Source organism: Tiliqua scincoides, chromosome 2 (genome assembly GCF_035046505.1).
Source record: "Tiliqua scincoides isolate rTilSci1 chromosome 2, rTilSci1.hap2, whole genome shotgun sequence".
NCBI classification, from domain to species: domain Eukaryota; kingdom Metazoa; phylum Chordata; class Lepidosauria; order Squamata; family Scincidae; genus Tiliqua; species Tiliqua scincoides.
In genome coordinates, this window is record NC_089822.1 from 141,643,681 (window position 1) to 141,670,773 (window position 27,093).

At 45.6% G+C, this 27,093-nt stretch overlaps 1 protein-coding gene across 2 annotated transcripts in view; it reads left to right on the plus strand.

Moving 5' to 3' along the window:
- The window catches only part of DGKA (diacylglycerol kinase alpha), a 57,295-nt gene extending 30,990 nt beyond the window's left edge, over positions 1–26,305 (plus strand). For both annotated transcript variants that reach the window (XM_066614198.1, XM_066614199.1), the window contains exons 2-24: positions 1,811–1,906; positions 2,840–2,916; positions 3,534–3,675; positions 3,992–4,072; positions 4,717–4,766; positions 6,040–6,114; positions 6,774–6,893; positions 8,616–8,733; positions 11,927–12,015; positions 13,722–13,841; positions 15,289–15,387; positions 17,051–17,143; positions 18,647–18,720; positions 19,867–19,941; positions 20,153–20,238; positions 20,588–20,677; positions 21,793–21,953; positions 22,441–22,505; positions 22,863–22,953; positions 23,425–23,623; positions 23,835–23,955; positions 25,311–25,371; positions 25,640–26,305. In XM_066614198.1, coding sequence (XP_066470295.1) covers positions 1,837–1,906; positions 2,840–2,916; positions 3,534–3,675; positions 3,992–4,072; positions 4,717–4,766; positions 6,040–6,114; positions 6,774–6,893; positions 8,616–8,733; positions 11,927–12,015; positions 13,722–13,841; positions 15,289–15,387; positions 17,051–17,143; positions 18,647–18,720; positions 19,867–19,941; positions 20,153–20,238; positions 20,588–20,677; positions 21,793–21,953; positions 22,441–22,505; positions 22,863–22,953; positions 23,425–23,623; positions 23,835–23,955; positions 25,311–25,371; positions 25,640–25,738 — 2,256 coding nt within the window. In that variant the 5' untranslated portion in view covers positions 1,811–1,836 and the 3' untranslated portion in view covers positions 25,739–26,305. The remainder of the gene's footprint in view (positions 1–1,810; positions 1,907–2,839; positions 2,917–3,533; positions 3,676–3,991; positions 4,073–4,716; positions 4,767–6,039; positions 6,115–6,773; positions 6,894–8,615; positions 8,734–11,926; positions 12,016–13,721; positions 13,842–15,288; positions 15,388–17,050; positions 17,144–18,646; positions 18,721–19,866; positions 19,942–20,152; positions 20,239–20,587; positions 20,678–21,792; positions 21,954–22,440; positions 22,506–22,862; positions 22,954–23,424; positions 23,624–23,834; positions 23,956–25,310; positions 25,372–25,639) is intronic.
- Positions 26,306–27,093: the final 788 nt, after the last annotated feature.

Below are 27,093 nucleotides of genomic sequence, written 5' to 3' on the forward strand. Positions count from 1 at the left end.
TCCAAGGGGTCCTCTGTGGATATTCTCAGTGTTCGTCTATGGCAGTGTTTCTAAAACTGTGGGTCAGGACCCACTAGGTGGGTCGCAATCCAATTTCAGGTGTGTCCCCATTCATTTCAATATCTTATTTTTAATGTCTTATACTTGATGCTCCCATGGTATGTGACTGCATTTGGGGAAGTGTTACAGATCTATACTTTTAACAGGCTACTATATATGTGATTTTAACAACGATAGTAAATGAAACTTACTCCTGGGTATGAGTGGGTAGGATTGCAGCTTAGGATTGTTAAAAGTTTTCCTGCTTAATGATGTGACTTCCGGTCATTACATCACTTTCGGTGGGTCCTGACAGATTCTCACTCTAAAAAGTGGGTCCTGGTGCTAGAAGTGTGAGAACCACTGGTCTGTGGTGTGACCAGCTTCTGACACCAGAAAGTGTTGCATCGCAACTATGAAGCACAGTCTCAGAGTACAAAGTGACATATGGAGTAACAGTTTGTAAAAGGGGCGAATAGGGAGAGAATAAGGCAAAAGATGGTGTATAGCAGTCCTTCTCCAGTGCTACGTGCAGGCAGGTGTGGCAAAAAGATTTCTGTGGAACTGACTGTTGTGGGTTTTGATGAAATGTAACAATATAAATGGGCTAAAAAAGAGAGAAAGGGCTGGAGGTTTAATGGAGAGTAAAGGTATGTCTGGCTGTTAGTGTGATCAGAGAGAGCCGCTACCTGCTTCCACCTGCTCTCTAACGTTAAGTTGCTGGGAGGTTATGAGTGATGAGCAGAGTCTGGGGTACAGTCAGTGCCTTGCTGCTGAGCAGGTCCTCTGAAGCAGCCAGGATTGGCTGCTTGTTGGCAACAAGCTGTTGGCCTCGATGGGCTATGAATCAAACCCAGTAAGGGATTTGCTTGTGTTTTATTCACGGACACCTTTCTAGCATTGCTTTCAGTTTCCAATTTCTAACTTTCATTGCCGAAGTGAGCAATCGCAGCATGCTGACTCCTGCTGACTCCTTGCGACTCCCCACCCTCATGCTGGCTGCCAGAATCACATCTTTATCAAATGTGTCGTGCTTCCGGGAATAATGCACAAAATCTCGGCTTGTTGATTCCTTGCCATGAAATATTAATGGGCCTAGGGTTGGCACCATCAGCGGCAAGAGGGTATAAATTACCAAACTGTTCCTGTTCCTGTTCCTCAGCCACCTTACTGGATGGTCTTGCCGGCAGCCCTTTGCCCTACCTGGGGTGGCTCTAGAGGAAACCTTTCTAGCCCTGAGTGGGTCTGTGGCAATGGGCTCGCTGTGGGGTAAGCAGTGCAGTAATTGCTCTGCCGGCTGCCCACCTACTTCCCCAGGTAATGAGGGAACTGTCCCTTTAAGAGGATGCATGTCAGGATTAAAGGGCTGTAGTGCAGAGCATATTAATGTTGTGGATCTCAAGAGATGAGGTGCATTCCAAGCTTAGTGATGCTCCTCTATTCCTCAGCTCCAGTCAGGATCCCAGTGGGATCACGAGCAAAGGCAGTTGGATGGCTCTGCTCCTCCATGGGTTAAAACCGCCACTGGTACTTCTCTCTTGCTGACGCTGTGCAGCTGGAGTCTCGCCTGTTCTGTGGCTGCATGTGCTGTGGCGAAATTCCCAGTCGCTGCTCTGGAAACCAATTGTGCCAGTGAAGAATGTGCCGGCTCAGCGAATGAGTCAGGAGAGTGTGAGAGCGAGAGAGCCCAAAGCACCCTCTCTATGATCCGTTTTCATCTCCATCCCTGGCTGCCTAACGAGATCTCCTTGACTCTCCTCTTCGTTCAAAGGCGTAAAGTGGAGCAAGGACAGCACCATGTCCGACAGCAAGGAGTGGGCCACGCTCAGCCCAGAGGAGTTCACCCAGCTGCAGAAGTACATTGACTGTGAGTTGTCATTTTTCCTTTTTCCTCGGATCCCGCTGCCCCAGAGGGAGGAGGCATCTCTGAGGGAATGACCCTTTTGGTGACAGTGCTGAGTTATGGAGAGGGCTCCCTCTCCAAAATGAAAGGGCATTGGGGGACATGGAAACCCAATCAGTGGCAGGTCGGCTCAACAGAGTCATTGAGCTGTGTGACAGCAGGAGCAGCCATCCCTGTGCCAATCCAGGTGATGTGCATAGGAATATTTATTATTATTGCTAGTATTTATTATTAAGAATATTTCTATACTGCTTTTCAAGAACAATCTGCAAAGAGGTTTGCAGATCAAACAGCTAAATAGTTCTCTGTCCCAAAAGGGCTTGCAATCTTAAAACAAACAAAAAATTCTTGAAAGGTCCCTTTGCTTGCGCGCGCGCACGCACGCACGCACACACACACACACACACACACACACACACACACACGCCAAAAGGTTATTCTGACTTGCTGCCTTATGCAAGAGGGAAACCACACTGGGTGTCCGCAGAAGGATGTGGAGGAAAGTGACAGTCTGGCTGGGGATGGGGTTGTGGAGAAGGGGCAACCCCTTAGATGCTGCTGGACTTGAAAAGAGCATGATGATTTTAAGCTGCAGACTCCCTTGAGCTGAAACTCTTGCTCACCCATTGCAAATGGTTCATGGGCAAATGTGGAAGTTGGATGTTGATTCTCATGTCTCAGGATCAGGACTGTTAAAACCCAACTGTGAAATGATTTGGGCAGTGTTTGCTGTTTTACTGCAGCCCATGAATGCCCGTTTTCCCTTTCATAATCCAGACGTCCCAATTCCCAGGTATCCTTCTACCTACTGTAACCCATCAGCCCATGGGCATGTCTCTGACTGGTATTCCTGGACTGCATAATTATCTCTGTTTAATTCTTTTTTCCCCTTTACAGACAGTAACAAGAAAGTACAGGATGTACTGCAGGAATTTTATGGAGAGGGTACCTTGTCCCAGCACCTGCAAGGAGATGTACGTATGGTCCTCTTCCTCCTTTCTCCATCTTCCATCTTTTTCCTTGCCAGAATAAGGAGGATGCCTTTTGGGAAAATCTCTCATTCTGGGAATGGAATTGGCCCTAACACTGTAATGTAGGCAAAGTGATCTTGCAAAGCAGTTCATCCAGATCTTTCTGTGCAACGTCTCCCACTACAGACACTCCCTGCCCTGAATCTCCCACACACCATTTCCTTCTCTCTTGCTGCTTCCTTTTTCTTCTCCTCCTCTCTCCCATCCTCTGTCCTGACAATCCAAAGCTCCCTTGTGGCTGCTCTCAAACCCATCCAACCAATCCTGTGCTGCTGTCAGCTTGATTTTTCTTTCCAACTCATGTGATGACTCCTCCCCTTACTGTAACCACTGTTCTGGTGCATCATTGGACATCTAATAATGGGGAAGGGACTTGCCCTCAGTAGGTTGGGGTGGCAGCAGATGCGGGAGATTTTCCATTATTCCTCCTTCATACATCTAGCATTGAAATGACCAGGTATTAGTCAGGTCAATGCTCTGTGACCTTTGCCTCAATTGAAGATGTGACATTGGCTCCATTTTAATGTGCCCACCTTCTTCTCTTTCTTCTTCCCTGCCAGTCAATAGATTTTGAGGGCTTCAAGTTGTTCTTGAAAAGCTACCTGGATGCAGAGGAGATCTCAGATGAGCTTTGCCGCCACCTCTTCATGTCATTCCAGACCACAGCAGGGCAGGCCACATCAGAGCCAGGAGAACAGTCTGGTAAGTAGACTTCTAACAGAAAAACTGCTAGATGCATAGGGTTGTCATGCTTCTATACTGAGAGGCATGGGGTTGGGAGAGGAATTTGCACCTTCTCTGACATATCGTAACAGAATACTTAGAAATTGAGGCAGATGGTAAGCGTCTCTTAGGGTGAGGGCTGAGCTTGTAAGCTGAGGATGCAGCGAAATATGCAACAGCATTTTTGGGAGATGGAGTTGATGGGGTTAAGAGCTCTGTGTGTATGAGAGAGAGAAGGAGGCCCTCAGGTAGAAGAAGTGGTCTTCTCACCCTGAACCTCTCTTTGCTTTCTCAGCTAGTGGATTTGTTTGCGTCAATGATGTCTCTTGTTACTTCTCACTGCTGGAAGGTGGGAGGCCAGAGGACAAGCTGGAGTGTGAGTATGGCAAAAAATCAAGAGAGCAACAGGCAGCCAAAGGCCTGATTTCTTGCTTTGTTGTGTGGGTGGGAGCAGGGCAGAAAGAATGTGTCTAAGTGTTACACACACACAGAGAGAGAGAGAGAGCAATTTCAACACCCCAGGGATGCCCCTAACATTTTATGTATTTGTTGTAAGTTTAGCCCTAATGTAATGTTTACCCCATTTTTCTATACAAGATATTCAGAAAGCTTGATAATAATAATTTCCTACATGTCCTGGAAGTCACATTAATCCTCTCATTGCACGATGCACAACACAGCCACATTTTTCTCTGAATAGCCCTACTGCATCTGTAAAGGTCTATCAACAAAGAATGCTTCTGGCATTCTGGATTGCTGTAGCTGCTTCTTAAAAATGACAGTATTTAGTGCTTTGGGGATTGGAGTGTGAAGGCAGCAATGAAACTGTCTCCAACGGTGGGGAAAACTGCTTCAGTGATGGATTTCCCTTCCAAGGAATAAAGCTAGGCAAAAGGGGCAGGAGGAATAGGGACTTTGTGGCGAATGTTTGGATCAGAAGGGTGATGATGAAGTTGCATGCCCTTGGCAGTGTCTCATCTAGAAGCTTCCATTTCTGACCACTTTTTTCTCTTCCCACAGTTACCTTCAAGCTCTATGACAAAGATGGGAATGGGCTGCTTGATAGTTCAGTGAGTAGTATGACAAATTCCGATTCCCCTTGTGGGATTGAATTCAGTCTCCCCATTCTTTTCCTCTTTCCTCCATTCCCACAGATATGCTGGTTATTTCCACCCCTGCACCTCCATCCCACAGACAGATAATTTCCACATAGGAATTATGCCACAATCATCACGAGATGCTTTGTTACCTGAGGCAGAAAAGCTGAAAGACTCCATCCTTAAATTTACATGTGTCAACTAACTTCCTCAGGGACTGTCTCCTGCACAAGCTTCATTTCAGTGGTACTTGCACAGGAGAACATCTTTGCAGATTATGCTTTGTGGATCGGATCTGTCTCTTGTTATGCATGTCCTCAGTGGGACCTAGAATCCATTGCCTGAGGTGGCTTTCATACATCTCTGTCTTCTGCTTATGTTAACCTTTTCTCTCTGAAGACCCGTTTTTGATACCCAGATACAGAAACGCTTGCTCCAGTATCGTTTCCTGCTTCCTGTGGGACTTTTCCATATTACTGCATTTGTAGCTTGAGGTGGTCCCAATCCTGGTTATGAATTCAGCCCCTTCTGCTCTTGCCATTTCACTAGTGCTTTATTTGGAAGAGTCAATTTGACTTGTATGATGCAATAAATACAATCATTTTGGGGTGTTTTGGACAACCCAGCCATCCTCCTGCAACTCATGAAATGCATGTCCACAGTCTGCGCACACCCTGCCCCTTCCTCTTTTGTTTGGGTCAGTTTTCTTAATTATGCGGGAAGGGGAGGGATTCCTGTGAATCACCCATTTGCACGTATTGCTGCACCTACATAATAGTTCACCACCCTCCTCCTGTATTTAAGGAAGCTAATTGGGAAGTGAAGTGGGGGTCAGGGCCTGCATGTACCATTATGTATGTCCTTAATTGTGTGGGACGGTCTGGCAGCTAAGGTGTCATCTGAACTGGCTTGCTCTGCTTACAAATATCCTCCTATCCCAATCTAACTGATGTCAGAGACCTGACCCACTTCATATGCATCTGCCTGATTAGTTGTCTAAGATGGCCACATTTTTTTTTTTCTGGCAGGACACCTGTACCTCTAAGTAGCTACATGATAGAATGAAAATCAGTTGAAATTTTTCTCTGTTGCTGCATCTCTTGCCACAATAAAGGCAACTGTCCTCTTTTTATGCTGGCTGGAATACTATGCCTTCTTTGGCTTCTCCCTACCCCCTGATGAGGGGACATCTTTTGTCAACTTGAAGCATATGCACCCCTTCCCTAAAAACTCTCTTTTCTTGCAGGAGGTGGACCGCATCATCACACAGATGATGCGTGTGGCTGAATATCTGGATTGGGATGTCACTGAGCTCAAACCAGTAAGTGCGGTTCAACCATGGCCCGTTCTCATTGGGCACCCCCCCCAACTCTTACTCAGTTCCCATCCTTTGCTGAGAATTGCTGTCTCTGGCATATGGGTACCACTGAGATCGGGCTTAAGGTTAATTGGAGCACACAGGACAAGCTGTGCTAGCATTTCACATTGGCACCAGAAAGTGGAGGAAGCAAAACTGGTTGCTTCTGTGGAGGAAGATGAGGGTTCAGCCAGAAAGGGGGAGGAGGAGGGGGAGGAGGAGGAGGAGGAGGAGGAGGATGGGGTTGCTCTAATGGAGTGGAGCCTCCCAGCTCTATTTGTGCTGTGCTTCTTAGGACAAAGTAGTTGAGAGTGCAGGCCCCTATTCACTCTCTCTTCAAAGCCTTTGTTGCCTCAAAGCCCTGGGATTCAGATTTCTTCCGCAGAAGAATGAAAATGCTCAGCAGGCTCAAGAGAAGGTTAAAATCTGCCATATGTTACAAATAATTATGGATACTTAAATAGACATCTGGTGGACCTACTTTACTGTCCTTTAGGGGTTTTTCTCTTCAAACTAAAGGAGTAGGGCCTAGCTTACAAACTAACCAGGACTGAATAGAAAGGGCTAAGGAACATATATTGCTCCCTTCTGATGTCCTCTTCCCCAATCTCTCTTCCACGCAGATCCTGCAGGAGATGATGCGAGAGATTGACTATGATGGCAGCGGCACTGTTTCTCTGTCTGAGTGGCTTCGTGGTGGTGCCACCACTGTCCCTCTCTTGGTTCTACTGGGGCTGGAGGCTGTAAGTGCAAGAGGGTTAAGGGTGGAGAGGAGAGGTGGGCAGAGATGGAAAGACATATACCCCTGCTGCCCCCATCATGATAATATATTGGTTGAGAGTGGCAGGGGTTGTTCTGCCAGATTCCCAATCCAAGCCTCACTTAGGGAACTTATGCCACTCTAAGCTAATTAGCTCCCCTTTCGTTCCCCAACAATGGCCCCAGCTCTCTACGGCAGTACTGCTAGACTCCACCACCAGGGTAGCTTGCCTATTTAAACTGCAGGGACCCCTCCTCCCAGTTCCTAAGGCAGCAGTCCTTCCAGGTATAGCAGCACACCTCAGCTCTCCAGCTCTCTGCAGCCTGTTTGAGTAGTCTGTTAGTCAGTCCATTAGTCAGTGAGCCAGATAATTAATTAGCCAGAAGGTCAGTCCACAAGGCAGAGTATCCAAGTCAGAGTCCAAAGTCAATTAATATCCCCTTTCGTAACAAGAGAGCAAAGCAAATGGATCTCTGGCAGATCTGGGAGGCCCTGGACCTTGCTATATGGGAAACAAATGCTCCTGCCCTGTTATGGAATGTCTGGGCTACTTTGAGCATTTTTTGGACCATATTCCAGATGGTGCAGGATATGGGAGGACTCATTAAATATGGTATCCTTTCCCTGAAAAGGCTCAGAGGGTCAGGTGGGGAGGATGTGGAGAGGAGAACTTTGAGAGAGGAAGTTGCCAAGTTAAAAGGGCTAATTTGCTTAGAAAGAGAGAAAAATCTCACATATGTGGAGGCCTTGGCAAATGCCCATAAAGATATAAAGGCAGCAGAAAGCCTCAATAAGGCACAGGCAGGATGCCTGGCTGACCTTAAGTGCCAGTCTCAACTAGAGATATAGGGATGTGGGCAGCAGAAGGAGGAAAGCTTGAGGAAGGACAGACTGGATTAATGGACTGAGGAACTGATGGCTAATGGACTGATGTGTGAATGGACTTTGGAAGCTGCTGGAGCAGAAGCTGCTAGAGACACTAAGACTGGTGTTTGGCTGCTGTGCCCAAGACCTGCTGAGGATCAAGGGGCTGCTGTAGTGGCGGGAGGCTGCTGGCAGGAAGGAGGACCTCTGTAGGTTAAACAGGTGAGCTACCCTGGTGGTGGGGTCCAGCAGTACTGCAGGGCACAACCAGGGTCGTTTTTGAGGAAAGAAGGGGAGCTAATTAGCTTAAAGTGGGCATAATTCTCCAGGCAGAGCTTGGCCTTAAAATCTGGCAAAACAGGGGTTTTGTTATCTGATCTCAGATTTTTGCCAAAACTACCCTGTCAGTTTGGTTCAAGGCTTCACTGGAAGCAAGACTCAAACTGCCACCTTATATAATGAGTAAATCACAGAGCAATTTTGGTTGGCTCTGTACGGAGCAAAACTGACATCCCATGTCATTGCCCCTAAAGCTCAGGTACACATAAATGCAGTTACTTCCACACTCCCAAGCAAACGCCCTTTTCCTTGAGGAGTTTCAACAAAATGGCATGATTCCTGTAGGGCTTGGTTCTTAAGGTCCAAAGCTGTGGGCCCTTGGGAATTGGTTTGTTTGTGGGGAACTGGTTTGTACCTTTGCACAAAACCTTGACCCACTCGCAGCTTCTCCGCATCTCTCAGAGATCCCTCTTCTGCCCTGCTCTAGCCGTCTAGTCAGCCAAATAACGGCACAGCCCAAACAAGCCTCTCTTAACTGTCGGTCATCTCTCCATTGCTTCAGACCATGAAAGATGACGGTCAGCACCTCTGGCGCCTGAAGCATTTCAACCGCCCTGTTTACTGCAATGTGTGTGAGACGCTGCTGTTGGGGCTGCGCAAGCAGGGCCTGCGTTGTACTTGTGAGTGAGTCACTGGGTCCTTGGGGTACAGGTGGGAGGGGGATGCAGGCACATGTCATTCTTCCCTGGTTTGGTTCCACACTTGCCTTGAAAAGGGCTTGGGAGTGTTGTGTCTGTAAGTGAAGCAATCTGGGGGCAGGGAGAGGGATCCGCAGAACACGAAGACGTTTTGCAGCAGAACTGGATGTCAGGAGAGGCCCAGAACTGCACTATCTTACGTCTCATTTTCCCTTCTTTGGTTAATGTCTAGTATAACAGAGCACGAAGATGTGTTAAGGCCTGTGTTGTGTTAATACGAATTGAGGAGAAAGTGGCAGGGGGCAACTAGCAGGTCTGTGTCTCTTGTAATGTCTCCTTCTGCTTTTGTGAAGTTATCTTTTAGCAATATGAGCCCATGTCTTGACACAACTCTTACCTCTGCAGTATCGCTATATCTGTAATACCTAGATGCCTATTTCATTCTCAGCAGCATGGGACCTGCTGCCAAAGGGCTCTTTCTCTTACCACTTCAGATCACACTGGAGGAGCAATAAATGCAGCTCCTTCCCACGCCAGCACCATCCCTCCCACAATGTGGGTCTATGCTGATTTCCACTAGAACTCTGGTGTGTGGAGTCCTTTCACACATGTGGCCTCACACTACAGGGGTAGTGTAGGTCAGCACAACATTGCAGCAGCTCCAATGCTGGTCAGGTAATATCAGAAGCAGCTCTAAGAGTTTGCTGTTATAGACTTTTCCACCTGGCTAGGGGAGTGAAATATACCTGACAGTGTCAGGCAGCTAGCCAGTCTGAAGTGACTCTGACATGGATGGTGAGGTATGCAATATCCTTTAGTTTATAGCTGGTTCAGCCAAGAATTCTGTAACTTGAAAAGTCAGATCTTGGAAGCTTGTTGTGAATGAGATAAATGTTCAAGTGTTTGGCTTATTAGATGTTGTTTGTTAAGAGCAAGCTCAAAGTCGCTGTCCATATCCCATGATATTCCTCCTCCTTTGCACTCTTTATACAATTAGGACATGGTACCTAACAATTCCATAGAAGGAATATCATGGGATGTTGTTACATTCAATTAAGGAATGGGCTAGGATTTTTGAATCATGTTTTGTCAAGGAAGACAGGCCTGCTTAACTGTGTACAGATGATAATTTTTGGTAGGTTTTAGAGAGAGGGTTGTACAACTGCCATTGCCCATGATATGCATATTTGTTGGTACATATCCTTGCACAGTTTATTGTCAAACTGTGTTTTCAAGATGTGTATAGCATCTTAAGTGGTACCTAGGGAAAGCAAAAACTAATTTCCAGCTCTACTGCAAGAGATTGTGGGTGTGTATATGTCCATTTCCCTTATCAGTGAAATTGACTGGACCAGAAACAGCTTCTAAAACCTGGAGATCAGATATGTATACGATCCCCTTAAAAGCAGAGTGTACATGTTTCTTTGCTCTCAAAGCTCATTCCAATTTCACTCTTGTTTCAAAATCATTACAGATACCTCCTTCCTTATTTCAAAAAGCTTCTCCACAACTACAAATATAAAATCTAGAAGCCTGCCTTTTTAAACAAAGCAAGCATGCAGGGAGTCGAAGAAACTCCTGATACTTTGTCACTTTAAAATCTAGAAATTTTCTTGAAGCTGGTTCATAGTGGATTTCTACACTAGAGTCCTCTGCACTGCTGAGGCATTGGTTTTGCTGTGACTAACTGGAAGTACAATTAAAATGGTGATTCCAGAATGCACTTTGTATAGAGCTTTATTATTATGTAGCAGTACCCATCTCTGGCCAAGATCCTTCTGTAACATTTACTCAGTAAAGAGCAAATCATAAGCCTCCTCTTAGCAAGCTGAGTCCATTTGATTATGTCCCTATTCAGTATGGGTGGGACATGAGTGCTGAATAGCCTCTGATTTGCTCTGTGAATAGCCTCTCTGAATTACCATAATGTCAGTTTCTTTTCCCAGAGAGCAGAGAAGGTCTTTAATTACTTATTTGCTCTCATTTTTAGTTTTTCTTTTCTTCTCCTAATGGTGGAATAGTGCTATTTCACTTTTAAGAAAAAAAGAAAGAAACTAGAGGAGAAAAAGTAATTAAAATCTCATTTCCCATCCCTCCAGGCAAAGGAACTGACATTAGGGCAAACCAGAGCAGCTGTTCAGCATGAATCCTCCCATTTGTGCTGAATAAGGAAGCTGAGGGTGGCTGGGTGTTAGTGCCTTACTGGTTGCCCCTCAAATAGCCTCTCTGAATTGCCCCAATGTCAATGTCTTTGCCTTTAAGGGGGGGACGGACTTTTTCCCTCTCATTTTAAAAATAGTAATATTTTTAGTGCAATTTTGTCACTAAAAAAAACACAAAATGAGAATAAGCAATTAAAGCCTCCTCTTTCCCCCTTTGCTGCCCCCCCCCCCACACTAGGGCAAATCAAAAGTTGTTTAGCAGTAATTCCCTAGCCACACTGAATGGGAGAGCAGCTGATCTTGCAGTGAGGAAGTGTTTTATTTCAAGGCTACAGGAGCTTTTCAGGGCTCTTGTGCCTTTAACCACTTGTGTCTACACTGGACTGGATGATACTGATGGCCTACTCTTTAAAAAAAAAAAAAAAAAGAAGGTCAGATTTTGTGAGCTCCCACAGGAAAATCACAGACTAAGAAAAGAGTGGCCAATTCAGGGTAAGTGATAGTTCTGAAGCAACCAAAATGAAATGTACATGGGGTGTGCAGGGAGAGCCTGTGATATAATTAGTGATGTGCATCACTAATTACATCACAAGTATTATCCAGCAGTGGGTTGACACTCATGCAACTACATTCTACACAGCAACCAGAGTCACCATTAATAGAAAAAAAGTACTGCATAATCTCAGATATAGAGTATGGTCATTGGCATACTGAGGAAATGTGACATCCTTTCACCAACGAGATTTATGCCATGCGCAAGAAAGGAGATACAGTACAAACATATTCTGAGAAAAAAATCCATCCATCTATGATGTTCCCATCTCAAAGAGGTTCTCTTTGGCTTTGAGCTTTCAAAATGCTGACAAGGAGGATTGGGGCGGGAGATGGGAGAATGAATAGGGTCAGATGGTCAGAGGGAAGGTGAGGGCAGCTTGTAGCTGGAGATGTTTTTTAATCCCTGCCTCCTGGCTTGTCAGTGAACCTACCCTTCCTTCTCATCCCTGTGCGTACAGTCTGCAAGTACACAGTGCATGAGCGTTGTGCCCGCAAGGCCCCACTCAGCTGCATCAGCACCTATGCCAAGAGCCGTCGTGACACCAGTGTGAGTGACGTGGGAAAGGGGAGGGCATTGCATCTATAAACCAGTATTCCCCCATTTACCTCCATCATGAGCATGTTGCAGTCTTCTTGTGTTTACTTTTCTGCTCTACCCTTAAACTCTGGAAAGACTCCATCTCTAAAGCTGAAGAACAGGCACTTTGATTCCTCCGTAGACTCTCCAGTCTTCCTTTTAGATGCTCTCCCTATCCATCCCTCCATTCTTGTAACTGTGGGTGGCACTGTCTCCCTTCCCAGAAAGTGGGGTTGTAGCTGTCATCCCCTGCGTTTCTAGCCATCATTCCTCACTTGAGACTTTTAGGGCTCAATCTAATCCAACTTTCCAGTGTCAATGCAGTCACAATGCAGTCCTGAGGTAAGGGGAAACAAACATTTCCTTACCTTGAGGAAGCCTCCATGACTGCCCCGCCCCAGTGCAGGTTGCAGCACTCACCCTGTTGCCATAGTTGCATCAGCCCTGGGAAATTGGATAGGATTGGGCCCTTCATCACTTATTACCTTCATGTCTTCTTCGCTCTGTTATTGGAGTAACTATTCTTTGGTTCCAAAATCTTTAGCTTAGAGTCAGGGTGTCCAAACTTTTTGGTAGGAGGGCCACATAATCTCTCTGACACTGTTGGGGGCCGGGAAAAAAAGTTAATTTACATTTCAAATTTGAATAAATTTACATAAATGAATACATTAGAGATGGCACTTATATGAATGAATGAAGATCTTGCAATAGCTCATGGCCTATAAAAGGCCTTGCACAAAGCAAGGCTGACCTTTCCTTTGCTGCCACTGCTGCATTACAGGCGTGAAACAACAAACAGTGGAGGGAACCCTTGTCCCATAGCTCACAAAGAGGTTGAACAGTTGGCCGTCATGCTGAGAGCACTTGCGTCAGGCCAACATGGGCTCCAGCAAGACTTTGGAGGGCCAGAGCTCACTGGAGACTGGGGCTCCCTGCGGGCCGCATTGGGAATCTTCGAGGGCCGCATGTGGCCCCAGGGCCGGGCTGGGGTTTGGGCACCCTGGCTTAGATGAATAAGTGAATACCCGGTTAATTCTAACTCCTTAGTCTTGCTCTTGGTCAATGAGTTACATTAGTTTTATTAACCATTCCATAATAGTATGCAAGAGTTTGCAGCGGATGCATTGGAGAAACCCTGGAACAAATGCTCAGGAGTCCTGGCTCCCATTCTTCCCTTCCTATCCTAACTTCTTAGATCTTGATTCCTTCTATAGGCATAGAGTTGGGCCTCAGCAGGGGTCTGCTTTGGATTGTTGGCTGCAAGCCAGAGTGCAGTCTAAACGGACAGGGTTGAGCTGGAATAAGCAGATCAGGACCTGAGGGGTCATAGACAAGGGCAGTCAGAACTGGACCAGCAGTCTGTTGTGGCTACACCTAGCAGCTGGTTGCTCAGATAGTGGAACTTAAGCTAGAAGCAAGAGTTACACCAGCTCTGTCAAATCCAGATTGGTTCTTCAACAATGGATACTAACCATCATCTAAGTGTTGCTGCAGTGCAGCAATGATAAGGCAGTAACTTACTCTGTCTGAGAGCTGTCCTGATGGGAGTAGGGCACCTGAAGGCACTAGTTCGAGGCCCTGTCTGGCACCTTGTAGATAGAACCCAGGAGTTGTGGGTTTCTACTCAAAACCATCCCACCCTTCAGCAGCAGCTACTTGTTATTGCTCCTCAACAGGTGCAAGCCCATGTCTGGGTAAGAGGTGGTTGTGACGGCAGTAAGTGTGACCGGTGTCAAAAGAAGATCAAGAGTTTTCAGAGCCTGACAGGCATGCACTGTGCATGGTGTCATCAGAAGGTGAGAACTTTGTACCATCTCTCCCCTTGCTTCTGATAGATTTGGTGTCAAGATTGGCTCTTCAGTAGGGCCCTCTTCTGGCATTTTGTATTGCTTCCTCTTGTGTCTGTCATGATTGAGAGAGAAGGAATATATCCCTGTTCAGCGGAGCCCCTGGTGGGGGGGGGGGAGTCCCCTGCCCTTGAAAAACAAGGTTACTTCCATCCAACTCTCATTGCTGTTTAGTCAGCTGTGGAGATGACAGGAAGAAACTACCACGAGAACAGCTGAGATGCCACCAATGTACCAGAATTGATAAGTGAATCCATTGCTGTCCCTTAGAATGTGGCTGGTATTTATTTATGGCGGTTTTACCCCACTTTTCTCCCTGAATAGGCCCAAAGCGGCTTACAGAAATAAGTACAAAAAATAATAAAGGTCACAATTAAAAACTAATTATACTATACCTTAAAAGCCCATAGAAAACGCAAAAACAATCTTAAAACAACCATAAAACATAATTACAATTGGACAGAAGAATGGCATCAAACACCTTATAAAAAGGACAAGCCTGTAGATATTATCCTGCCTGTAGACTCTCATCCTGCCCTCTGGAATCGAAAGAGGTGATGGAGTAGGAAGGATATTTTGGGCTGGCACAATACCTACCTTTCTATTATGAGACTTCCAAGGCCTCTACAGGAGAAGTAAAAAATTTCTCCCAGGGCCTCTGGCAAGTATGGGCACATACCACCCTCTTCCCCTTTCCCAGCAGTACTGAGAGCCAATTCACTGGTCAGTGGAGGTGATGTTATTTCTGTAGCCCTCCCCAGGTGTTCTACACCTTGGTATAGTTTTCCTGACTAGCAAGGAAACAGGAACAAAATTGACAATTCCTGGTAGAATTCTTATCGTTCACTATAACTTAATAAATCTTCCGTGTGGGTGTGTTGAGGCAAGAAGGTAGATGGACAACTTGAGTGTTGATTTGCAGAGTGCTTTTACAACCAGAATAAGAACATTACAAATAATTGAAGAAGCTACGGAAATATCAGGCAGTAAAAACCCCTGCATAAACAATGGAGGAAAGGGACATTATTTTGGCAGCAAATAGCATTTGTCCTTATAAAGTACGTTAGTTTCAACTCTAAGACAAAACCATGTCTATGATCTATTCTGTACCCTACTTGCATAGACGACCATGTTATAAGTAAGAGCCATATATTGCTGCCACTAAGTGAAATTTAAATCTTTTGATGTACTGGCCAACTTTTCATTTTATCAACTGACAGTTCTAATGATGTTTGTCCTGCTTGATGATACAGAGGGAAGAATTACAAATCCAGTACTGGTGTGTTGGAAGAGGGAGGGGAACAGGCTGCATTAGAAGCTTTGGGTGGGTATTTCCACTTTCTCATGCTTGGGGGCATGTGTGAGCCTAGGCTAGTACTCTTTCTGTTCTCCCTAGATTCATGATGAGTGCCTGTCCCTCATGTCTTCAACCTGTGACTGTGGAATCCTCAAAGACCATATCCTGCCACCTTCCGCAATCTACCCTGTTGTGTTGGTGAGAGCAAGGGGCTTACTGGGATATATGGAACACACACAGACAACGGCTTTTTGAAAACTTGGAGGCAGTGTTGTGCATTGTCTTATTCAGAGAAATGGAGTGAGTTGATCCATGATTGACGCTAGAACCAACCAGTCATTGCTGTGCAAATCCAGCTTCTGCTCAGACTGGAGGAACAGGGTTCTCTTGAGGCCTATCCTGAGGTCTAGGCTGTAGGCACTGTTGTTGACCATAATGAACATGTTCATTTTTATGTCCTGCGGTGATATCTGGTCTACCAATCAATAAGGGTACATACAAAACATAATTTCTGCAGGAAATGCACTGTGGAAAACGCATGTGCTTCTCTTCAGATATTCCTATAGTCTTCTCCTCAGGATAGGCCTCAAGAGAAATGTCTGCCTCCAGTTTGTGCTGAAGCTGGATTTGCACAGCACTAACTGGCTGGTTCTTATGTCAATCATGGAGCAACTTGCTCCCCATTCTCTGAATAAGACAGTGCTGATTGCTGGTCTTTATGTCAGCCACAATTCCGCCATCACCCCGAGCAGATTTCAAAGCATACAATAACGAGAGGGTAACTTTACAAAATGTAATAAAGCAGCAAGCAAACCATGATCAGAAAATGATGCATTTTTTTAAATCAGAAAACTGTGCAGACCTTTTAGCTCAGAGGTGTCAAACTTGTTTCATACAGTGGGCTGAATAGCATTTATGATGCCTGCTGAGGACTGGAAGTGATGTCATTAAACATGTCATGTCCAGAAATAAACACTTTTTTCTCACTTAGAAACTCATTAGCTGCAAATGACAGAAGAGACTATATGTAAATATTGATCATATTTGAATATCTGGGAGAGCGCAAATATGCGGGCTGCCTCTTCAGGAGTGACAACTCGGCACAGCTCAGCAGCTGGTGCTGGTGCTGGGCGAGCCCAAGGGCCGGAAAAAGAGCTTCCATTGACCGTATCCAGCCCGTGGGCCTTATGTTTGACACGCTTGTTTTAGATTGAGTGGCAACTTTAAATGACTCGGAGCAAACAAATACATGTAACATTCTTAATTCATGTTGCAAAATTGATTTTGGTGACTTTGAAAATACATATTGTCATCTTTTTGTCACAACATACACAAAACAATATGTGGTATCTAGAATCTCAGTTTGACTATACACATGTTTGCATAGAAGATAAGGGGCTGAGGGCCGTGAGAATAGGGAAGTGTGCAGATGCAAAAGTCTTGTTCTTCAATATTGAAAACAAAAGATGCATCCAGGTCTTTTGGTCTTTAGAATTTAACGTTGTCTTTTGTGTGGTGCTCAGGTTTGCTTCATAAACAATGAGGACTAGAACCCTGCTGGGTATGGGGGTGTTTTTTGTTTTTTTAAGAAGGTGTTACTTTTTCTATTTCTATTTTGTATCATGCAGAACCTCTTCTACTTTCAGCACTTATTTATATATTCGCTGTGCACTTGTGCAATAAAGAATTGCGTATAAATAGGTGCTGAAAGTAGAAGAGGAGGAAGCTGCAGTCCTGGAAACATGGCCACCAAGACTATACTCTTACAGACACAAAGGTTTGCACCCAAGCAACAACTCTGCCTCCTCTGAGCTGTTGTGATGCCATCTCCCCAACTGACGTTTATGTCTTCATGTTCCAGGAACGGCAGAACAGTCAGAAGAATGGGGTCTGTGGGACCCCTTCAGAAGAGCCAGTTCAGCCCTTCACCACACCTGAGGGACAGGCCTTGCGGGTGAGCTTGGGGTCATAGGAAGGGTTTGTCAAGTTTCTTCTCCTCTGTTAACCTCTGTTGGCACCAAGGATCTGTGTTGCCTGTTCAGTGTACGTGACTAGTACACACGCTCCCTGACTTATGGGAGGCTGCATTGGTGTTTTTGCGCAGGCACAGTACGTCCTTTGCTGATGCATCTCCACAAGTGCAATAGCACTAGGCTGGCAAGAACTGGCAGTTCCTTCCGACATCAGTTTCAAGTGAGCAATAGAGTCTGGGAACTAACTGCTCTGTAAAGTAGGGGACTTAGTGTAATCCAGCAAGGTGGTGCAGGAGGCAATAGTTGGAGCTTCCTTTACCCTGAGGCAGTTTTTCCATATGGAAATAAAAAGACCTTGCAAGTGTCTGTTGTGCTGTTTGTGCCATGCGTGAAAGTTGTTGTTGCAAGATAGAGAGACTGAATATAGGTTTGATATGCCCTTTCATTGCTGACTGATTTCAGCCAAACACCGTACATCTGAGGCTGAAGCTTTTTAATCTCAGACCACAGCCTGCCTTGCTTAGTTGGTTGAAACATGACATTAAAAGCTGTCATGTGTAACTTCTGTGGAGTTATTTTAAAACTAAAAGTAACCTTGGGAGGCTGTGAGTTTAAGAGGAGGAACAGGTAGAGGATGGCTTAGCTCTTTTTCCCTCTGACCATTTCCCTGCCTCAATTCCCTTCTCGCTCAGTTGTTTTTTCACCTGTAGGAAAAAATTTTCTCCCACATGGGAGCAGCTCAGAGGGACAGTTCTGAGCAAGAAAATTGTCAGAGGGGGAAGGAAAAGTAGTCCCTCCTTCACTCATTCCTGAGATAGCTTGTGGTTGTTGTTTTTTTTTTAAAAAAACCAAAGCATATGAATGAGGAAGGTGCAACTTGTGGTTGTTTTTTTAAAAAAAAACACCAAAGCATATGAATGAGGAAGGTGCAACTTGTGGTTGTTGTTTTTTTTTTTTTTAAAAACCAAAGCGTATGAATGAGGAAGGTGCAACTTGTGGTTGTTTTTTAAAAAAAAAACAAAAACCAAAGCGTATGAATGAGGAAGGTGCAACTAACTGCGTGTAATCTCTGCTCTGACACTGATAATAAGCTTCAGTTCCAAATCTCTTCATCTCTCTCTCAAAAAAGTTCCCCCACCCCAGGAGTTTATAAATGGCTCCAGGGCTCCCCCTGGTGGTTCACAAGGAACAAGGGAGTTCCTTGGCCAAACCTTTAACAGCCTCTGTTCTCTGCCATGGAAGGCCTGTTGGATCTGAACGCTCAGTTGCATCACAAGCTAGTTTCCCATAGGGACCCTGAGAATTGGAGTTTAGTAGAGAAGAGTGATCCGGTTTTTGTCATATCCACCTTAGAGTAACATACCTACCTGTTTCTCAACCCTTGCATGTGCTACTGCACTTTTCACAGTAGTGGACAACCATATTTGACCATTGGCCAAGCTCCTCCTCTTAGCCTTTTCTTCTGTCCATTCCTCTTTCCACAGATTATCCCTGTTCCTGACACTCACCCTTTGCTTGTGTTTGTTAACCCCAAGAGTGGCGGAAAGCAGGGCGAGAGGTAAGAGAGGAATGGGACTCGCTGCATAAAAGGGGAAGGGGACTGTGGATGCTCTTTTTTCCAGGACCTGTGATCTGTGAAGAAGAGCCTTCAAAGGGCTGGCCAGCCAATTGTGATCAGCCAGCTGTCTCTGGGAAGTCCACACACAGTACATGACAGCTGTAGTGCGCCTCTGCTCTTGTCCCCCACAACAATTGATATTTAGTGTTATACTGCTCCTGAATATGGAGGTTGGGATAGTTAAATCCAGGACATATTTCAATTAGGTTTTCTGAGACATTTTCATAAATTTTTTGGAAGTTTAGTTCACATCCAAGATTGAGGCATCCTGGCATGCCTCAAATCACACAGAAGTGAGGTTGACTCATCTTTTAAATTCCCTAGGTTTTAAATCTGTGTTTGATACAGTGGGATGTCAGAGGCTCCCAAGGTAGCATGCTGTTAGTTAGCAACTAGGGATTATTAATAATGTACTAAAAAACGGCTATCTTAATTTATAGCAGTGATGGTCAAATGTTGAATTCTTGAGGGCCACTTTATTCCTCAGAGACTATGAAGCTATGATTCAGACCACTGGACAGTATTGTCTGCTCTGTCTGGCAGCATCTATGTAGAGTTGGACTTGGAGTCCTTCCCTGTTCTACCTGGATATACCAGGGATTGTACTTGGGACCGCCTGCATGCAAAGCATTTGCTCCACCACTGAGCTATGGCCCCTCCTTGTTTGCCTCACATATAGTCACCCTTATGAGTGATCAGGTTCAATTAAAAACAAAACTCAAGCCATTCAACAGTAAAATCTTCACCATTATGGGGTCAATGCATTAAGGCATCATGCATGAAATCCAAACACGAGCTGTCCCTGTCTTTTCCAAAGGAAAAAAAAAAGTACCACTTTCATTACAAGAATGAAGAAGGTAATCTTTCTGTCACACCACAGTTAAAATTGAGTGGGGCTGACTGGAGCCTGAAACATTTATCTGGATGGCCAGATCTGGTCTGTGGGCTGCTAGTTGACCACCCCTGTCCTTTGGGATTCAGTTGCCTTTAAACCTGTCATAAAGATGATTGGCTGTACTCAAAGCCTGTTGTGGGCTTCACTTAGGTGGTCTCTAATTGGTTGTCTTTGTCTCACCTCACTGGAAGGGTGCTTCGGAAATTCCAGTATCTCCTCAACCCACGGCAGGTCTACAACTTGGTGAAGGGAGGCCCTGGACCTGGGTGAGTTGCTGTGGATTTGGGTGTATTCCATTTCCATGTTCCAAACCTTTTTTGCAGGCAAGAGATGAGGGAGATTGCTAGTGGGGAATGAGGAGCATTGGCAGAGCTTGGGAAATCTGAGATCCATGGCGGGGGGGTTCTGTGAGTTAGGACCAAGGGGCATCTGTGGAATGGGTGCTGAACTGTCTGTGTTATCATTTTTTCTTCCGAGGCTGAATTTTTTCCGGGATGTACCAGATTTCCGAATCCTGGTTTGTGGTGGTGATGGCACTGTGGGATGGATCTTGGATGCCATTGGTAGGCCGCACAGCAGTTTTATTTACTTAAAACGTTTCTAGGTTGCTTTTTGGTTGAAACAAACACCCAAAGCAGTTTACAAAATAAATACAGTGAAATGAAATCAAACCGTTAATAAAAGTTAATAAAACATCACTTATGATTATTACCTCAGTGCCCAGGCAGAAGGATACAGTCCTCTTTCAGATACTTTGCTCCCAAGCTGTGTAGATCTTTAAAGGTAAAGCATCTTTCTGACCACTTGCTATCAGTTGACATCTCTAGTATTGCCACTCGTGTTGTAAATAGAGGACCAATGCCAAACTTCAGAGGTGGTGCAAACACATGACTTATTTTCTTTTGCTTCCAGATAAAGCCAACCTGCCAAGTCGGCCTCCAGTGGCTGTGTTGCCTCTGGGAACAGGCAACGATCTAGCCCGCTGCCTTCGCTGGGGAGGAGGTAACACCCACCTTTTTTTTTTTTTTTTTACCAAAATGGTCTGTTCTAACCAGTCTTCACTCCTGCCAACCACTTGAACTCAGACCTGTAACTCTCTGAAGATGGGCCTTTCCCCTGTGTTACCTAAGACTATTTACAGTGCAGTCCTAAGCTTACTTCGTCATACATAAGTCTCACTGAATTCAGTGGGGCTTACTGTCAAGAAAATGTGCAAGGATTGCATCTTTAGCCAAGTAGCATTTCTGTCATAGTCCTGAATATGATCAGTTGGCCCACCTAAGACGTTATCAGGTCACTTTCCCCATCATGGAGGCAACTGCTGAGCCTAACTTCTCCCTCTGATTTCAGAGTCTAGGTTTGAATGTGTCTCTACCAGGTCCTTGTTTTCTTTCTATTTTTAAAATTCATCCTTTGCAGTTTGAGTTCAAAACATTAAAAACAACAACTATCTATAATGAGGCATAGTGGATTGGATACAGATTAGTGACATTCCAGTTTGAGTCTCTAGATGGCTATGAATATCTTAGCATAACTTGCTTTGCAGGGTTAGAATAAAATAGGATAAAGTGCATGTTTAACTCCCACTGAAATGAATGGGATTCAATAGCGTTAACTATAAACAGAGTGTTCTCAGTGCAATTTGGCCCTAGTGCAACAAAACAGCAAGTTTTAAGTAATACTTCCAAAATGTTGTTAGTAGGCATGAATCATTTGGAAATCTGAATTTACTGAATGGTTAGACCATCAAGATGCTGTAGATGCTCTGGGAAGAAATAGAAAAAATAGTCTGACATTTCCTCTTTCCTTTTAACTCTTCCTCCTCCTCCACTACCCAATGTACAACTTTCAGGGGCATAGTGGGAATGCGAGAAAAAGGAATGTGACTCACTGAAACTTAGTCCAGTTATGTCCCTGTCACCTTGATTTGTTCTTATCCTGAACCAGGCCGTTCTAGGTAAAGAACTAGAACCCACAGCAGCAGATTGTAGTTGGCCTCTGACCCCAGATTCCAGTCTAAAGTGTATAAATCAGTATGCCTTCTCCAAATAATGAATTCTGAACTCTTGCCCTCCTTCTTTCCCCTTCCCTTGTCCAAAACACCCATTCCTGTGCAGGTTATGACGGTGAGAATCTGGGGAAGATACTGAAAGATATTGAGGCCAGCAGCATCCTGCAGATGGATCGCTGGTCAGTGCAGGTGATACCTGATAACCCTGATGAAAAAGGTGACCCTGTTCCCTATGAGATCATCAACAACTATTTCTCTATTGGTGTAGTAAGTATGACAGGGGCAAGGGAAGATGTCCAGGAAAGGATTGTTTCTCATTTTACACTTTAACAGAGGGGAGAGAGGGAGAGAGTGGTGTATGTGTGCGCGCACTGTGAGAAATGGGGAGAGTGGGGTTTCACTCTTGTGCCCTGTTGCCATACTATTGCAGTTGAGGGTTGTAGTGGCAGTAGGAAGGGAAATGGCCATAGCTAGAGATGGGTGCAGGGTATGGGAGACTTGAAGCAAGGAGACTTGTAGCAAGAAGGATACATTGGGTTAGTAAGAAGACAGGACAAACTGGAGGAGAATCCGGGGGCTTTAGAGAGGGGAAAGGAGAGCTTTGGGCTGCTCCACTCTGGAAAGCTGCAGCGGATGTGGAAGATGCTGAGATGCCTGACACATGCTCCCATCCCCTGTTGCCCTGTGCTTAGTTGCCTCCCCAGCTCCATGAAATGAAGTACTCCCTCATCTCTGACTTTCTCTCTATTTCCAGGATGCCTCCATTGCCCACCGATTCCATGTCATGAGGGAGAAATACCCAGAGAAATTTAACAGCAGGTTAGCAGGGGCAACCAGAATTCAGGACTTGCTGTGCTGCTCAGAATTAATGAGTCCTTTGCAACCAGCCCTGCCTGGCAGTGGGAAATTCCTTGTGTTCAGGAAGCTCTGCTACTGGGAAGGGGTGTCCCTGGTCCCCGACCTCTCAGTGGCCACTGGGCAGTTGCCAAAGCAGTTAATTCTGTGGATGAGGGTGGGGGTATGTATGCCTTGCACAGAGTAGTTGGACGATGGAAGGGATACTGGTAGAATGCCTAGAGAGACAAGTCCTGAAGGTGGGTGTGCTCGACTGGAACCTTTCTAGCAAGAGGAGGACTCCAGCCTCACATGCCTTTTGTATTGCCCTCTTCTGAACAGAATGAAGAACAAGCTCTGGTATTTTGAGTTTGCCACGTCTGAGACCATCTTTGCCACATGCAAAAAACTCAAGGAGTGCCTGTCCGTGGAGGTGAGCTTCTCCCCTATGGAGGTGCACTGCAACTGGGGTGCCTGAGATAAGCCACTTACTGGCCCTTTTGTATGTTATGAGTTCTTTTTAAGTCAGGGCTTAGCTCTGGAACCTCTTGTGAATGCCAGGACTCGACCCTGGCACTTAGGAAGAACTGTGCCTTTGAGCATATTCAGAGTGCCTGTCCCTCATCCTTGAGTGGCCATAAACAACCTGGGGCCACTGTGCAAATGAGATTAGGGCTTCTAGATCAGGCTGGGTGAGTGCCAAGCAGGCTTGAACCCAAGCACTTTTTGTTTTAAAAATATTTCCTGGCGTCATCCTACACATGAAAACTTTCATTGTACCCTGCTTCTCTTGGTCAAGGCTAGGTATAGAGCCAGACCATCTCAGCTTTGTCCTAAAGAAGGAATTGCTTTCAATACACTGTTTGCCTGGTTACTCCTTTTTCCACATGTGTCTGCTATTCAGTGCTGTGGGCAGACCCTTGATCTCAGTGGAGCACTTTCTGGAGTCGCTATGCTCAACATTCCCAGCATGCATGGAGGCTCCAACCTTTGGGGAGAGACCAAAAGACCTTTGGGGGAGGCAGCAGCACGAACCATAGCAGGCGGGGCAGCACAACCCCAGGTGATCACTGATGCTGAAACCCTGAAGAACTGCATACAAGGTGAGCTGAAGACAGGGCAACCTTTGTGCTCTGGCAGGTGGGGAGATGTAGTGGGTGTAAAAAGTGAGGGCAGATATGGCTTGAAAAGTGCAAAGGAGAAATGGTGTGAGGCAGGCACTGTTGAAACATCCCAAAGAGGCTTGGTTAGAGCAAATATGCACAGTAGCAAGCTGCTTCCATTGTGCTTTCCTCCCTGCCATTCTCTATTCAGATCTGAGTGACCGGCGGATGGAGGTGGTGGGCCTGGAGGGTGTGATTGAGATGGGACAGATCTACACAGGACTGAAGAGTGCTGGCAAGCGACTGGCAAAGTGCTCAGAGCTCACAGTGCGGTGAGTAGGTGGTCTGGCTTCAGCAGTCTCTTCTCTTGCAGCTGTTGTGTTTAACGTGACAGAGAGAAATGAGGCTGGCAAGTCACTGGGCCTCCTCTCCACCCTCCCCAAACCATTTTTACCATACCAGGACTTAGTTCTGGGGCATGTGAATCAGAAGAGTACCTTTGAGCCTTTGCATGATGACTTTCTGGCAATAATGTTTACCCTGTTGGTATAGTACAGGGGTGTCCAAACTTTTTGGCAGGAGGGCCACATCATTTCTCTGACTCTGTGTCGAGGGCCAGGAAAAAAAAAATTAATTTACATATCAAATTTGAATAACTTTTATTTACATAAATGAGTATGTTAGAAATGGAACTTATATGAATGAATGAAGGTCTTGCAATAGGTCACGGCCTATAAAAGACCTTACAAAAAGCAAGATCAGCCTTTCCTTCACTGCCGCTGCTGCATCACAGACATGAAACAGCAGGCAGTGAAGGGAGCCTTCATCCCACAGCTCATGCAAGAGGTTGAACAGTTGCTCTTATGCTAAGAGCAGTTGTTTGCAGCCACAGTGGGTTCCAGCAAGTCTCTGGAGGGCCAGAAGCTCATTGGAGACTGGGGGCTCCCTGTGGGCCAGATTGAGAGTCCCTGAGTGCCGCAAATGGCCCCCGGGCCGGGGTTTGGGCACCCCTGCTAAAGTATAATGGCAAGCTGGTATCTTAGACTCCACATCTAGCATATGGGGATAATAATACTGGCTCAACTTACAGGGCAATGTGCTTTGCACTGAATGCGCTAAATAGATGCTTATGTATATTATTAGCAGTGATACTGGCTGGTCAAGGCAGGAAACTAGTCCTCTGGCACTCAGAATTTAGGTGTCTTAGGACCAAACTGCATGTTACTTTCAGAGTGTGTGTGTGTGTGTGTTTGGCTCATTTATTTATTTTTAAGGAACTGTGGGAATGTCATGCAAAATTCCACTAAACCATGGTGGGACATGGTGGTGGTGGGGTTTGCACCACCCTGGTTCTTGTGCCCTCCACCTGCTATTTACGGTACAAAAAATCTTCATTGGACTTTCAATTGAATTTTTTTTTCTATGGTAAACTGTGCACAGGGGATGGAAGCATGATCAAAGTACTAGAGGCCCCTAAATTGTATTGTACATTTTACATCCAGTGACCTGCACTATTTGTGCATTTAAATTGACCAAACAACACTTTTAAACATTGTGCATAGTTAACATAAACATGTTGGAGCTTTGATCTGCATAATGTAACCTTCAGACAGTGAAATAAATACCCCACCAAAATGTATGTGCTTCCGAGATCTCATGCTGGCCTCCTTGCATTTTATCTCTGTAGGACCCTCAAGCACCTCCCCATGCAGATTGACGGGGAGCCCTGGATGCAGGCACCCTGCACGGTAAGGACCAAGGGAAACATTGGCTTTTAAGGGTTCCTAGGACTGGTATAGGCAAAGACCTGGCTTACTGGGGGAGCAGATTCCTAGTCTGGGCTCACTTTTCCTGGTTCATGAGTGCACTTGTGGCTGGGATGTGGAAATCGTTAGAGAACAATATGAACAGGACTTTGCGCTCCTTCCACTGCTGTGGAGGCTGTGTTTGGATAGAGAAGAGGTGCAGCCAAGTTCCTGCTTCACGGTTGGCACATCCTGTACTGTATGCTTTCAGATCAAGATAACCCACAAGAACCAAGCTCCAATGCTCATGGCACCACCTCCCCGATCTTCCAGCTTCTTTGGCCTCAAGAAGGGACCACAGGAGGCCTAAAAGCTTGCTGGGAAAGAAAAACTGTCTCGAGGATGATGCAACCCTGGAGCCTGTGCCAGGATGTCAGGTGCCAGGATGCTACTGGGGGCAACCCTTCTCCCTCATCACCACATACCAGACAGACTGAACCAGACAGGCTCCTTTCTGCCTTGTACATGACTAAGGGATGGGCTGCTGTAGCCAGTACCTGCCCCACAAATGCACAAATCAGCCTTGCCAATTCCCTGCTCTGGAGTAGGAATACTTCGGCATTCTACCCACTTAGGTTTTATGATGCCCAACCATCCAGTGCTGGCCGTTGGGCTGCCTGTCTACCCTAGTGTCCTCCTAAGGTCAAGTCCTTCTTTACTTCCTACCAAATGGGCCTCATCAGTTGCCAGCTTCTACCCTTCAGGTTCCACCCCTTGTAGATTTCCCCTTCTGCACTTGAGGAAACTACTGAAAGACTGTGGTGGCACCAGCTCTTCTCTCCCAGTTCTCCCCTCTCCCATTTTATTTATTGCATCTCCATTCCAAGTCCACCACCAACAGCTAAGTTATCGAAGTGCCTCAGTGTGCTAATAAAGGAACAGTCTTTGGTTGTTGTTTTTTCCTCCTCCTGTTGTAGTAATTTTCTGTGGATTTGGGTGGGAATGGGAGCTGGGCTGTGGGACCCCTAGTTTCTTTGCACTGGCCAAGCCTCATGACAGATGAGCCAAGCTGTGACGTTGTGTTTGGAAAACAGGGTCTGTGTGTGTGTTTACATATCCCGGTGTGTAACTACACAGAGTAGTAGATTTCACTGCATTTTATAGGACCTTAGTAGCACAAAACAGAAAGAGCTCAGTGTTTTCCTGCCACTTAGGCCATTTCTCAGAACCTCTGGTGCATGTACACGTTCATACTATAGAAAAATGGGTGCTTGTACGTCAGTACTGTGCAACAGGGTCTGCACTAAAGCATGGAATGTTTGAGCATTTCATTTTGGTCCAGTAAGCAAAGAATCCACAATATAGCCATCATGTTTGCTGCTAAAACTCACAGCTAAGATCTGCATTGGAACCAGAGCAGTGTCCGTGCACATTCCTCCCTTGCCACGCCTTTCCTGCTTTGAGGAATATGACCCACAGTTCTCTCTTACCATTGCATGCAAAGTAGCAGTATGAGATGGTGCAGGAACAACCTACGGTCAACTTCAGGTACCTACTCAGCAGAATTCATTCTTCAGACAATGAAATGTACCTACCCTCAAAATCTGTTTCATCTGTTTTTAGGGTTTCATGCTGGCCTTCGTCCTCCCTCTTTTTCTTTGTTCTATGCAGGATTTACACTGATGTTCAAGGGCTCTGTTACAGTTGGCAGGCTGCAATCCTATG